Source organism: Podarcis raffonei, chromosome 1 (assembly GCF_027172205.1).
Source record: "Podarcis raffonei isolate rPodRaf1 chromosome 1, rPodRaf1.pri, whole genome shotgun sequence".
In the NCBI taxonomy this organism is placed as follows: Eukaryota; Metazoa; Chordata; class Lepidosauria; order Squamata; family Lacertidae; genus Podarcis; species Podarcis raffonei.
Window position 1 is genome coordinate 113,958,284 of NC_070602.1, and position 13,081 is coordinate 113,971,364.

Here is a 13,081-nt window from a genome sequence, read left to right on the forward strand (position 1 = left end):
ATGTCCTCTTATTTATAGTAGTTGCGCTTCAAAGAGGAGCTGCCAGAGTCACTCCATGGGTTTAAGTGGGCCCCGGCCATGCCCCCACAGTGCCCTGATTGGCCACCTGGCAAATGGCGTGGCCGGGTCACCCTCAATGTGACGCTGGACACTATCCTGCACCATGCTGAGGCAGGGCTGGGGCCTGGTGGCCTGAATGCAACCCGGTCCCACACGGAACCGATTTGTTAGTTCCAAATAATGAAGAAGTGAGAGGTAACATTGAGAAGGAAAAAGCTAATCATAGCACATTTCTCCAAGTGTGGTGTGGTGTTCCTTTGTAAAAAGAAAAGCTACAATCTTTTTCACTCGTCTTTGTGTCTTTATTGTCTGATTTCCTTAAATGTGCAAACTTTATTCCAGTGTTGACTAAAACTGTCATTATTTTTCCATCCTAGGTGATTCTTTAGAGAAGTTCTGGTTACCATGATAAAAAGCAGAATTGAGAGCAATGGCAGGAATTGGAGTTTTGTCCTGGATAGATATCTGCATGCTTCTCAATAGCTTGTCTTTGTAATCGTCCTATCAAATCGATCTTCTTAAGGTGTTATATTTCAGGCTTCTTTCTTTCTGAACTTTTCTTCTAGAGCCACCATCGTTCCTGAAGAAAGTGGACCCCTCTTACTTGTTGACTCCTGGAGAGTCAGCACACCTTCAGTGCAAAATCAAAGGGTCTCCTGAGATCCAGGTGACATGGTACAAAAATAACAAAGAAATTAGAGAGAGCGACACACAGAGGATGTCTTTTGCCAATAACGTGGCTGTGCTAGATATTACCAATGTGAAAGTTGATGACAGTGGAAGTTACTCGTGTGAAGCAGCTAATGATGCTGGCAGTGACAGCTGTAGTACTGAGATTGTTGTCAAAGGTTTGTTCTTAAACCCAGGGGTGCTTTCTTTTCAAGGTGCTCTGTTCTGCTGCAAGTGTACTATCGGTCACTAATTCTTTATTCATGCTTTGATGATTTTATAGAGCCTCCTACTTTCATCAAAACTCTTGAGCCGGGCGACATAGTGAGAGGAATGAATGCCACTCTTCATTGTGAGGTTTCTGGTACTGGACCATTTGAAATCAGTTGGTTTAAAGACAGGAAACAAATTCGCAGTAGTAAAAAATACAGGTTGACTTCCCAAAAGTCTCTTATCTCTCTGGAGATTTCTTCATTTAATAGTGCAGATGTTGGTGAATACGAATGTTCCATAGCGAATGAAGTTGGAAAATGTGTTTGCAGTGCAACATATATACTTAAAGGTTAGTGAGCAAGTGAACAAACAAAACCTATTTTTAACATAGTGCAAAAGGAGAAAATAACTCTTTTGTGGAAACCAATTTTTCTTTTTTAGTTGTCTCCTTTCCTTTCCTTTCCTTCTCTTTCTGTGTCTTGTTACATCTTGGAATCTTTTCTTATATTCTTGAATGCAGGAATAAAAGCAGAGAACAGATTTCATTGAAATTAATTCCCAAGCAAGAGGCTGTTTTACACAGTCAATTCAGTTCTCTTTTAAAAGTGACCTTGCCTTTCAAAACAATATGCAGACCAGAACACAGCCATCCTTTAAAATTCACACTTCTTTGAATTTTGCAATGCAGTGTTCCAACTGGGAAATGAACACTAAAATGAAAAATAGTTTTGGGAAATAGTGAATATTGGGCAAAATAGCATTAAAAATGTGTGTAGTAGAAGAAATTCATACTAAACTGCTGACAAATTTTCACGAGAACTTCTTTTAAAAACTGCAAACTGATGTGGAAATGTGAGGACTCAATTTAACACTTTTTAAAAAGAGGAACTGATAGGTTTGCCCATCCCTACACATGATATGTAAAGAGTTTATTGCTTCTGTCAGCTTGTGATACAAATGTAAAACCTACCCAAGTCAGCATTCTAATTTGCAATGCTAATGCATCTTTTCATCTCCCATCCCCAACATTATCAGTACTCAAAGTTCCACCAAGTAATGAAAGAGGAGCCCAAAGGCAATTCATATGTAAAAAATGCTCTTAGCATTCCCACACACTTACTTAAGAGTAAGCCTCACTGAACTCAATGGGACTTACCTCTGAGTAGGCACACCTATGGTTGGTCTGTTAGCCTTTCCTTTGATAAGTATAGTGTCATGAAATTAAGGGGTTTCCAACATAAAGCATAGCCAAAAGGCAAAATCTCTACTCCTGACATCCTTCTGAGAAGCAAGCTTTGGTGCCCAGTAAAAGAATTCATCTTTTACTCTTCCTAGTCCCCTCATTTACACCAGTAGTGGGGAACCTGTGGTCCTCGAAGTGTTGCTGAACTACAATTCCCATCAGCGCCAGCCAGCATGGCCAATTTGTAGAATCATAGAATCATAGAATCATAGAATCATAGAGTTGGAAGAGACCACAAGGGCCATCGAGTCCAACCCCCTGCCAAGCAGGAAACACCATCAGAGCACTCCTGACATATGGTTGTCAAGCCTCTGCTTAAAGACCTCCAAAGAAGGAGACTCCACCACACTCCTTGGCAGCAAATTCCACCGTCGAACAGCTCTTACTGTCAGGAAGTTCTTCCTAATGTTTAGGTGGAATCTTCTTTCTTGTAGTTTGGATCCATTGCTCCGTGTCCGCTTCTCTGGAGCAGCAGAAAACAACCTTTCTCCCTCCTCTATGTGACATCCTTTTATATATTTTATATATTATATATATATTTATATATATTTTATATATTTTATATATTTATATATTTGTAGTTCATCAACATCTGGAGGACCAAAGGTTCTCCACTCCTGGTTTACATCAATGATGGGGAACCTGTAGCCCTCCAGATGTTGTTGGACCCCATAATTCCTGACCATTGGCTAATGGGGTGGGAGTTGGAGTACAATATCTAGAGTGCCACAGGTTCCTCACCTCTACTTCACCTGGATTAATTTGCCTGCTGTCAAATGTAAGACATTTACTTATTGCTCAACAAATAATGGTCCCTCTGTCTCCAGATTGAAATGGTAAATTTCCCCCTAACATTCAGAGGTAGAAATCCATAAAAGACGTTGCCATTGTATCCAGAAGGCAATTTATTTTCTTTAAAAAGCCTTAAATGCAGCACCAAGCACCATATGATGCAATGATAGATAAGGGTTTTTCTTCCTTCCTTTCTTTTTCAAATTAGAACCTCCCTCTTTCATTAAGAAAATCGAAGATGTTACTGCTCTCGCTGGGGATGAAGTTTTCTTACAGGCAGCTGTGAGAGGCTCAGCTCCTATTTCTGTCACTTGGATGAAGGGGAAAGATATTATTAAAGAAGATAACAAAGTCAAAGTGACCTTTGAAAATGGCATTGCAACTTTGCAAATCACAGATGTCCAGATTAGTTCTGGTGGTAAATATACATGTCTGGCTGAGAATGATGCAGGAAGCCAAACATGTTTTGGAGAATTAGCAGTTAAAGGTCAGTGTAGGAGCACTTTAAGATCGCACAATTCTTCTTATACACAGGCATATTGTTCACATTAGGTCTATAATGACCACTGTTTAATTCTGTTATAGAGCCTGCTACCATTGTTGAGAGAGCTGAATTCATTCAGGTGACGGCAGGGGACCCAGCAACTCTGGAATACACTGTTGCAGGCACTCCAGAGCTAAAAACGAAATGGTTCAAAGACGGAAAGCCTCTGGCTTCTAACAAAAAGTATAGAATCAGTTTCAAGAACAATGTTGCTCAGTTGAAATTCTACACCGCCGAATTGCACGATACTGGCGAAATCACCTTTGAAGTTTCAAACGATGTTGGACGCAGTTCGTGCACCACCTCATTTACTGTGTTAGGTTGGTAATCCAGCAACGCTACTGCGATTTAGATGGTAGAACAATTAGAAGGTGGGAGGTGGGAGGGGACACTCCTAAAACACTATTTTTGATATATATTGGTTTTCTTTTCTTTGCTGTGCCTTGGAACAGATCGCACCCTTCCTCCATTCTTTACCAAACCTCTGCGGAACGTCGATAGCGCGGTTGGTGGCTCCTGCCACTTTGACTGCAAAGTATCAGGTTCTCTTCCAATAAAAGTGTCTTGGTTTAAGCATGACAAAGAGATCACTGCCAGCGCCAAGTATGCAATACGCTACGAAGAAGGTTCAGCGTCTTTGGACATCAAACACCTGGATACCAATGACGCAGGAGTGTATTCCTGTAGAGCTACTAACTCTGCGGGGGGCAAGGAAAGCCATGGAACTTTAACGATAAAAGGTTTGACATCTTCTTTTGCATTCTCTTCTCAGTATCTCTTTTAACCGTTCTTTCCCCACCCCCTTTTAAACTCCTCACTACATTAAGTTGCACTACTGATTCTTTCCAACTCTTTCTTTCAAACAATGTGTAGAGCCACCTAGCTTCGTGACAGAGCCAGAGTCTCAAGAAATATCTCCCGGGTCAACAGTGCGCTTGAAGAGTACGTTTAAGGGAACAACGCCACTCTCTGTACAATGGTTTAAGGGTGATGCTGAGCTAACAACCGGTGGAGCTTGTTACATCATGACGGAAGCTTTGTCAAGTTTCTTGGAGCTTTACGCTGTGAAACCTGCTGATTCAGGCGCCTATTCTTGCAAAGTCAGCAACGCGGCTGGTTCAGCCTCATGCAGTGCAAACTTGTTTGTCCAAGGTTTGCACAACTCTTTCTCTTATGATGATATGCTTGGGTGGCGATTTGAGTGCCTCTTATTTTTCCTTAACCTCTTTCTACAACTCTTCTTAATAACATTCTTTAATTCCACAGAACCCGCTACTTTCGTGGAAAGACTTGAGCCATCACAGTTGATTAAGAAAGGAGAATACGCCCAATTAGAATGTAAAGTTACAGGCACGCCTGAAATTAAAATCTCTTGGTTCAAGGATGACAGGGAAATTAAAGACAGTGCCAAACACAAGATGACTTTGGTGGGCTCCACAGCAGTACTCAGACTCCTGGATGTCACTCTTGAAGACTGTGGTGAATATACATGTGAGGCAAAAAATGATGCTGGGAAAGATACCTGCAGTAGTGTCGTGGTTGTAAAAGGTGTGTGCAAAAGTACCCCTCCACTCAATTTTCTCAGCAAGTCTTTCGAGCCTTTTAAAGGTCCCAGAACCAATTAACAATCCCCACTCTTTCTTTCTGTCTTGTGCTATAGAGTCACCTTACTTTGTCAAGGAATTTGAACCAAGGGAAGTGTTAAAAGACTCAGATGTGATACTGGAATGTGAGGTCTTAGGTACCCCTCCATTTGAGGTCTATTGGTTAAAGGACAACAAACCTGTGAGGAGCAGTAGAAAGCACAGAATAAGCATTGAGAATTCCTTGATTAGCCTCCAGGTTTTCAAGTTTGACTCTTCAGATGCAGGAGAATACCAGTGCAGGGTAACAAACGATGTAGGAAGCTGTGTCTGTAGCTCTGAGTTGGCTCTGAAAGGTCAGTACCGCCTGGAAAATATAATAATTTAATTGTGATGTTTAGTTGAGGCTAATACTCACCAAGGCATCTATTCTTTCAATAGAACCCCCACAATTTGTGAAGAGGATTGAGAACATTAGCTCACTTAGAGGAGGCACAATAGTGTTTCAAGCAACTATTAAAGGTTCCATGCCTATAACAGTCTCTTGGCTGAAAGATAATGATGACATTGTTGAAGACGATAACACCAAAATGACCTTTGTGAACAATGTGGCCACTCTTATGATCAGGGCCATAGAAGTGAAGCACGATGGGAAATATTTTTGCCAGGCTAAAAATGATGCTGGAATCCAAAGATGTTCTGCTTTACTAACAGTAAAAGGTTTGTAGAGCTTACTCCCACCTCCTTAATTTATAGCATCGTGTTTTGCTATCATCTACACTTCAAGTCAGCCAGACTCATATTTGCTCCTGTATTTATCACAGAGGCAGCCACCATCACTGATAAAGCTGTTTCAATTGATGTCACGGAAGGCGACCCAGCCACATTGCAGTGTAGATTTTCAGGAACAAAAGATATCACTGCCAAGTGGTTCAGAGATGGAAAGGAGTTGACATTGGGACACAAATATAAAATCAGTGTTACCGATACAGTCTCTATGCTAAAGATTGTTTCTACAGAAAAGAAAGATAGCGGCGAATACACATTTGAGGTTTCAAATGATGTCGGAAGCAGTAGCTGTAAAGCTAGCATTAATGTCTTAGGTTCGTATTGTGTATCCCTCTTCTCTGGGGGTGGGTCGGTTGGTGGGTGCTGGCCGCAACTGCAATTCTTATTTTCTTTTTATGCCAAAGACAAGCAAAGTGGCAACCTAATCTAATACATATCTTTTTGGTTTGTCTTGGGTAGATCTGATCATACCGCCTAAATTCACCAAAAAGCTAAAGAAAATGGATAGCATTAAGGGCTCTTTTGTTCACCTTGAGTGTATAGTGTCTGGTTCACACCCAATAAGTATACAGTGGTACAAGGATGGCCAAGAGATAACTGCTAGCGAAAAGCACAAGTATTCTTTCCATGATAACATGGCATTCTTGGAGATCAACCAGCTTGAAGGTGCAGATAGTGGATCTTATACCTGCGAGGCAACAAATAAAGCTGGAAGCAACCAGTGCAGTGCCCATTTAACCGTCAAAGGTTTGGACATCTTGTACTTTTTCTCCTAGGTGGCAGGCTTATTTGCCACGTCGCTTTGATTCTGGTTTTTGTTTATCATTTCAAAATGAATGACCTCCCTCTTTTCCTGGTTTTTCTTCCCACTCTTTGTAGAACCCCCATGCTTTGTTGAAAAGCCACAGTCACAAGATGTGGTACCAGCTGCCAGAGTCCAACTCAAAGCTCTCGTGAGCGGCACGCCTCCCATACAAATAAAGTGGTTCAAAGATAGCAAAGAACTCCTTTCGGGAGCTTCTCGCTCAGTTTACAAAGATGACACTTCAAGCGTGCTGGAACTCTTTTCGGCCAAGACGTCTGATTCAGGGAACTATATCTGCCAATTAAGCAATGACGTCGGGACAACAACCTGCAAAACAACTCTTTTTGTGAAAGGTCTGCACTTTTACATCTCGGGTTATCAGCTGTGATTTGCGCAGCTCAATCCTATGCATGTCTACTTCAGTGTAAGTCCCACTGTGTTAGATGGGGATTACAGTAAGTATGTGCATAGGATTGTAATCTACCTTAGTTTTTTTGGTTGGTTTGTGTTTTTTAAAGCCAATTACTATTTTCTAAATAATTATTTTTAATTTTATTTTAGAGCCCCCTAGGTTTCTTCAGAAGCCTAGCCCTGTAGTAGCTTTGAGAAAAGGACAGTCTACCACTTTTGAATGCCAGGTAGCGGGTACACCGGAAATCCATGTCCTTTGGTACCTTGATGGGAACGAAGTGCTGGACCATGCTAAATATGGAGTCTCGTTTGTAGACAACATGGCGACTTTTAAAGTTTCCAATGCTAAAGTGGAGGATAGCGGGACTTACATCTGCGAGGCCCGCAATGACGCAGGTAGTGAGAGTTGCAGCATTGAACTGAGAGTGAAAGGTTAGTTGCTAAGAATTCCTTTTCCAGTTCCTTCAGCCATGCAGTTGGGTTCCTCCCCTTATTTCTGAGGTTGCTTTGTTTTCTTCTACTACTTTAGAACCTCCCACATTTGTGAGGGAGCTAAAACCTGTGGAAGTAGTAAGAACCTACGATGCTGTGTTAGAATGTGAAGTCACAGGGACTCCTCCGTTTGAAGTGACCTGGCTGAAGAACAACAACGAGATCCGAAGTAGCAAGAAATACACCATGACTGATCAGCAATCTGTTTTTGCCCTTCATATCATGAACTGTGATGTTCAGGATGCTGGCGAATATCAGTGCATTATTTCAAATGAAGGGGGCAGCTGTTCCTGTAGCACAAAAGTCAGTTTGAAAGGTCAGTTCAGTAATCATAGTAGGGAAAAAGCCTAAGAAACATTCCGTTTGTTCTCTCACCTCCTTTAGCAAATTTTAAACCTTACCCAGGTTTCATTCCGGCTTTTTTATATTTTTAATAAACACAGAACCCCCATCCTTCATCAAGAAGTTAGAAAACGTCCATGCTGTTTTGAAGAGCTCTGCTGTATTTCAATGCACTGTGGCTGGTTCTCAGCCTTTAACAGTGTCTTGGATAAAAGACGAAAGAATCATCGAAAACGATGACAGCTTCCACATTACATTTGAAAACAATGTGGCAAGACTGAAGATCAGGCATGTTGACCTCGGTCACAGTGGGAGATACACCTGTCAGGCAAAGAATGAGTCAGGAGTTGAGAAGTGTTTTGCTTTACTTTTAGTGCAAGGTTTGTGAGTTTTGATTCCTATTTTGATTCCTCAGTAAGCACCAGTCTTCTGCCGGTTACTCATCGGAAGACTTCAATATATTTGTGTTTTTATTCTTACTCCAGAACCTGCTCAGATCATAGAAAAAGCTAAATCAATTAAAGTTACGGAGAAAGACCCAGTCACTCTAGAATGCACTGTGGCTGGAACACCAGAACTTCAAGTAAAATGGTCTAAAGATGGCAAACAACTCATGCCCAGTAGATATTACACCATGAGCTTTGACAATAATGTGGCTAGGTTCAGGATTGAATCCATTATGAAGGAGGACAGCGGCACATACACGTTTAAGGTCGAAAATGAGTTTGGAAGCAGCACCTGTGAGGCTACTTTGTCTGTACTAGGTTTGTATTTTGTTTGGTCAAAATGGAGCATGTTCTTTTTCAATCAACATTTTAATTGCCTGTGTATTTTTCATGAAGAAGAAAGAATAAAACAAGGAATCTGATGCTACTTGCCTTCTTCCCTCCCTTCTGGGCAGATCAAGCAATCCCTCCTTCGTTTACCAAAAAATTGCCAAAAATGGATAAAATTCTGGGATCATCTATTCATATGGAGTGCAAAGTCTCTGGCTCACTCCCAATTACTGCAAAATGGTTTAAAGATGGAAAAGAGATACCCGAGAGTGCAAAATACAGGCATCTGTGCCATGAGAACACTGTATCGCTCGAGGTTAATTACCTAGAGTTGACAGATTCTGGAAATTATACTTGCAGCGTAACAAATGTTGCAGGAAGTGACTCATGTAGCGCCGTCTTAACTGTGAAAGGTTTGGATTTCTATCTTCTTTCTATACACTGTATTAAAATATAAATCTTTTTCAACTTCACATCATTATCTTAATATCTTTGAATGTAGATCCCATTTAAAGTTATCTATATAGAACCTTTCTTTTCTTATTAACTTTGACACATGTTTTATTTCTCTTTATTGGTTTGCTGTGGCTTGCCAGGCCATATTTCTTGCGCCGGAACCTAATTAGTTTTCTTTTGTTTCTTAAAACCTTTAGAGCCACCAAGCTTCCTGGTAAAACCAGAAAGTCAATCAGCTATACCTGATTCAACAGTGGAATTTAAGGCATCTTTAAAGGGAACACCGCCTTTTAAAATAAAGTGGTTTAAAGAAGATTTAGAACTTGTGTCTGGACCTAACTGTTTATTTGGGATTGAAGGGTCAACTGGTTTCTTAAATCTTTATTCTGTGGATGTATCAAAAAGTGGAAACTATACTTGCCAAGTTTCCAACGATGTTGGCAGCGATTCTTGTACAACCACACTGAGCATAACAGGTGTGCTAATGTGTTCTGTGTTGCTCTTTTCTTAATTGTCTTCTGCAGTCTTTTGTGTAAATGTTTCTGAGTTACTTTTCTTCCTTCATTGCTAAAACTAGAAGTTAAGCGCCCTTTTAGATTTCTCTCCCCTCTTATTCTATATACCTTTCAACACAATCCCTCTTTTCTTCCAATTTACCTTGCTTTCATTTTTCTTCCGTTTCCCAGAACCTCCAAAGTTCATTAAGAAGCTAGACCCGTCTAAAGTGATTAAACAGGGCGACTCCACACGACTTGAATGTAAAATCAGTGGCTCTCCGGAAATCAAAGTGGTATGGTACAGAAATGACACTGAAGTCCATGCTAGCGAAAAATTCCAGATGTCATTTACAGATTCTGTGGCAGTCATTGAAATGAGGCATCTTGGTGCAGACGATAGTGGAGATTACATATGTGAAGCACAGAACCCTGCTGGCAGGGCAAGCTGCAGTACTAAACTCCTAGTCAAAGGTTAGCAAACATGCCTTGGCGGACTTCCTTCTCTTTGACTAACTGTCTCTAAAAAGTTTGAGATTAGCTCATTCTGATTCTTGTATGGCTAACTGTTAGATTGCTATAACTGCCCATTGTGGACAGGGTCCTATTTCTCATCTAATTAGCCTCCAGGTTCATTTTAAACAAGTATTCTCTAACCTGTGGCTTTCACTCTTTCCCTCAAGAATGTTCAAAGGGATGTGGTGCATTTACTATTATTTATTTAGGTTATTTTATTATTGCAATATTTGTATGCCACTATTAAACCAAAAAACCAAAGTGGTCTACAACAACTGCATAGTAAAAACTACATTAAAAAAAAAAACAACAACCCAGAGATCATCAATTAGCTATTACAGAAAGATGTTTTCTTAATTATCTACATAAGCTTGGTGGCAATTATAACCCACTCTTCATTAACGTCAATGAGTGGGGTACTTAAATCCAGGCTGCAACCATCAGTCAATCAAATTTGCACCACAACACTGAGAGGGTGACAAAACATCTCCTCCAGTCAACTAATCAAATGCTTGAGTAGATGTCAGGGTTGGCACCCACTGAATCTGCAAGAGGCGGCAGTGACCATCACAGCTCTCTGCCTGTTACAGAAAGGATAAGTAGTCAGTAGGACTACATTCCATGTGAAAGGAGGAGAAAAGGGTTGTTAAATGCATTCCTGCACTCACCCTTTTGGCTCAGCATTCTAGGATGGTCATTGCTTTTATTACTGAAATGACCAATTACCCTATTCCGTGTGGGCAACAGTTGCAGCCTCTTGCGGGCTGGCTGCCAGCCATTCCCAAGTGCTGGGACTCGCGTGCACACTGAAGATCATTTGGCCAGCCGCATTGCAGGGCGGGATTGCCCACCAAATACACTAAACTGCCCAATCATGGGCATCTTAGTGGGTGGAGCTTTGCTGGCAGACTGGGACATGCATGCTTCCATTCCAGTCCGTTGGCTACCCTTAAAAACCAGCCGTGAAAAGAAAAGGTGCTTCTTCAGCTGCATGCATGCCTTGGCAGTGGAACAGATACATATATGGCAATTCTCACGTTATATTCATATTAAACTAGCAACATATATATTGAGGTAACTTTCTTTAAATGATGCCTGATTCTTTCTTTCATCCTAGAACCGCCCATCTTTAGCAGGAAGCCGTCTCCAGTAGATACACTCAAGGGTACTGAGGTTAGCCTTGAATGTGAGATTTCTGGGACACCACCTTTTGATATTACGTGGTATAAGGATAAGAGGCAAATCCGTAGCAGTAAAAAGTACAAAGTCGCATCCAAAAACTACCATGCAAGTGTTCACATTCTGAATATTGAAGTATCTGACATTGGTGAATACCAGTGCAAAGCTCAGAACGATGTCGGAAGCGACACTTGCGTTTGTATGGTAAAACTTAAAGGTAGGTATTATTTGAGGAAATACGGTGTGCGATCATCGTTGTCTTTATAAAAATGCACAATTCTTGTTGGAACTCTTGATGCCCACTGGCTCTTTCCTCTTCAGAACCACCAAAATTCGTGACCAAAATTAACAACCTTACCGTTGTGGTGGGTGAACCAGTAGAGTTGCAGGCCACCTTGGAAGGCTCTCAGCCGATTTCGGTGACATGGCTCAAGGACAAAGAAGAGGTCATCAGAGAAAGTGCTAACAGGACAATAACATACGTGGAAAATGTTGCCACTTTGCAGCTTGCCAAAGCAGAACCAGCAAGCGCTGGGAAGTATATCTGTCAAATCAGTAATGATGCTGGAACCCGGGAGTGCATAGCTACTTTAACCGTTCTAGGTTGGTAATGACACAAACTTGGCTTTTTATTTTCTTTAAAAAAGAGAGAGTTACTTTTAAAAGTTGGGCAGGCTAAATAACATTCAGAGCCTTGAGGATGAGAGAGGGAGGGGCATGCCGTCAGTGTACATGGTGCATTACAGAGTATTGGAGAACGGGTTCTGAAGCAAAATGTTCAGGAAACCCATTGAGGGCTTCATACTGCTCTGCTCCTATTGGTTGGGCAGTCAGCTCCTCTTCTCTGGAAGACAAATAAGTGGCACGGTGGTGTTTACTGTGTTTCTCAATTCTAGAAAAGAAGAGCCATTAATAGCTTTGCAGTGGCTCCTTTCCAAAGCAGAAAACTGTGGCTTTAGAGAAGTGATTTCTGTAATTGCAATATTAAGCCATGTGGCTAAGGAGATAGTGATATTCACAGGTAGATACTGCTTGAATCTCGTTCCAGAGCCAGCTGTCATCACTGAGAAGGCAGAACCAATGAAAGTCACCGTCGGAGACATTTGTACCCTAGAGTGCAAAGTGGGTGGAACACCAGAACTTTCAATAGGCTGGTTTAAGGATGGAAAAGAATTAACAACTAGCAACAAATACAAAATTACCTTCTACAACAAAGTGTCCACACTTAAAATTATTGATTCAGAAATGGAAGACAGTGGCTTATACACTTTCGAGGTGCAGAACAATGTTGGCAAAAGCAGCTGCACGGCTTCCGTTGATGTTCTGGGTCAGTTCTGTTGCTTCTCTTCATTGTATTCCCACCAGGAAATGGTTCTCCTTTGTGGGGTCCTCATTTTCTTTTGTTTACCTCCTCTTACACAGATCGGATTATTCCACCTTCTTTCACAAGAAAACTTAAAGAAACTCATGGTGTACTGGCTTCTTCAGTGGTTCTTGAGTGCAAAGCGGCTGGATCCCTTCCCATTACAGTCGCTTGGTTCCATAATGGACATAAACTCACCAGTGGGGAAAAACATCAAATCTCATTTTCAGACCATGTTTGCAGTTTGCAGATTGGTTCACTGAACTCATCTGATACAGGAACTTATGCATGTAAAGCTGCTAATGTGGCAGGCTCTGATGAAACCAAGGCTGCTTTGATTGTACAAGGTCAGTA

General features: G+C 41.3%; 1 protein-coding gene across 1 annotated transcript in view; it reads left to right on the plus strand.

Moving 5' to 3' along the window:
* TTN (titin) overlaps positions 1–13,081 on the plus strand; it is a 292,385-nt gene that overhangs the window by 80,273 nt on the left and 199,031 nt on the right. The window contains exons 47-69 of the mRNA XM_053410245.1: positions 627–908; positions 1,013–1,291; positions 3,186–3,464; positions 3,563–3,841; positions 3,974–4,261; positions 4,395–4,673; positions 4,788–5,069; positions 5,182–5,460; positions 5,546–5,824; positions 5,929–6,207; positions 6,353–6,640; positions 6,773–7,051; positions 7,260–7,541; positions 7,639–7,917; positions 8,045–8,323; positions 8,429–8,707; positions 8,845–9,132; positions 9,373–9,651; positions 9,862–10,143; positions 11,303–11,581; positions 11,686–11,967; positions 12,413–12,691; positions 12,787–13,074. Coding sequence (XP_053266220.1) covers positions 627–908; positions 1,013–1,291; positions 3,186–3,464; positions 3,563–3,841; positions 3,974–4,261; positions 4,395–4,673; positions 4,788–5,069; positions 5,182–5,460; positions 5,546–5,824; positions 5,929–6,207; positions 6,353–6,640; positions 6,773–7,051; positions 7,260–7,541; positions 7,639–7,917; positions 8,045–8,323; positions 8,429–8,707; positions 8,845–9,132; positions 9,373–9,651; positions 9,862–10,143; positions 11,303–11,581; positions 11,686–11,967; positions 12,413–12,691; positions 12,787–13,074 — 6,468 coding nt within the window. The remainder of the gene's footprint in view (positions 1–626; positions 909–1,012; positions 1,292–3,185; positions 3,465–3,562; positions 3,842–3,973; positions 4,262–4,394; positions 4,674–4,787; positions 5,070–5,181; positions 5,461–5,545; positions 5,825–5,928; positions 6,208–6,352; positions 6,641–6,772; positions 7,052–7,259; positions 7,542–7,638; positions 7,918–8,044; positions 8,324–8,428; positions 8,708–8,844; positions 9,133–9,372; positions 9,652–9,861; positions 10,144–11,302; positions 11,582–11,685; positions 11,968–12,412; positions 12,692–12,786; positions 13,075–13,081) is intronic.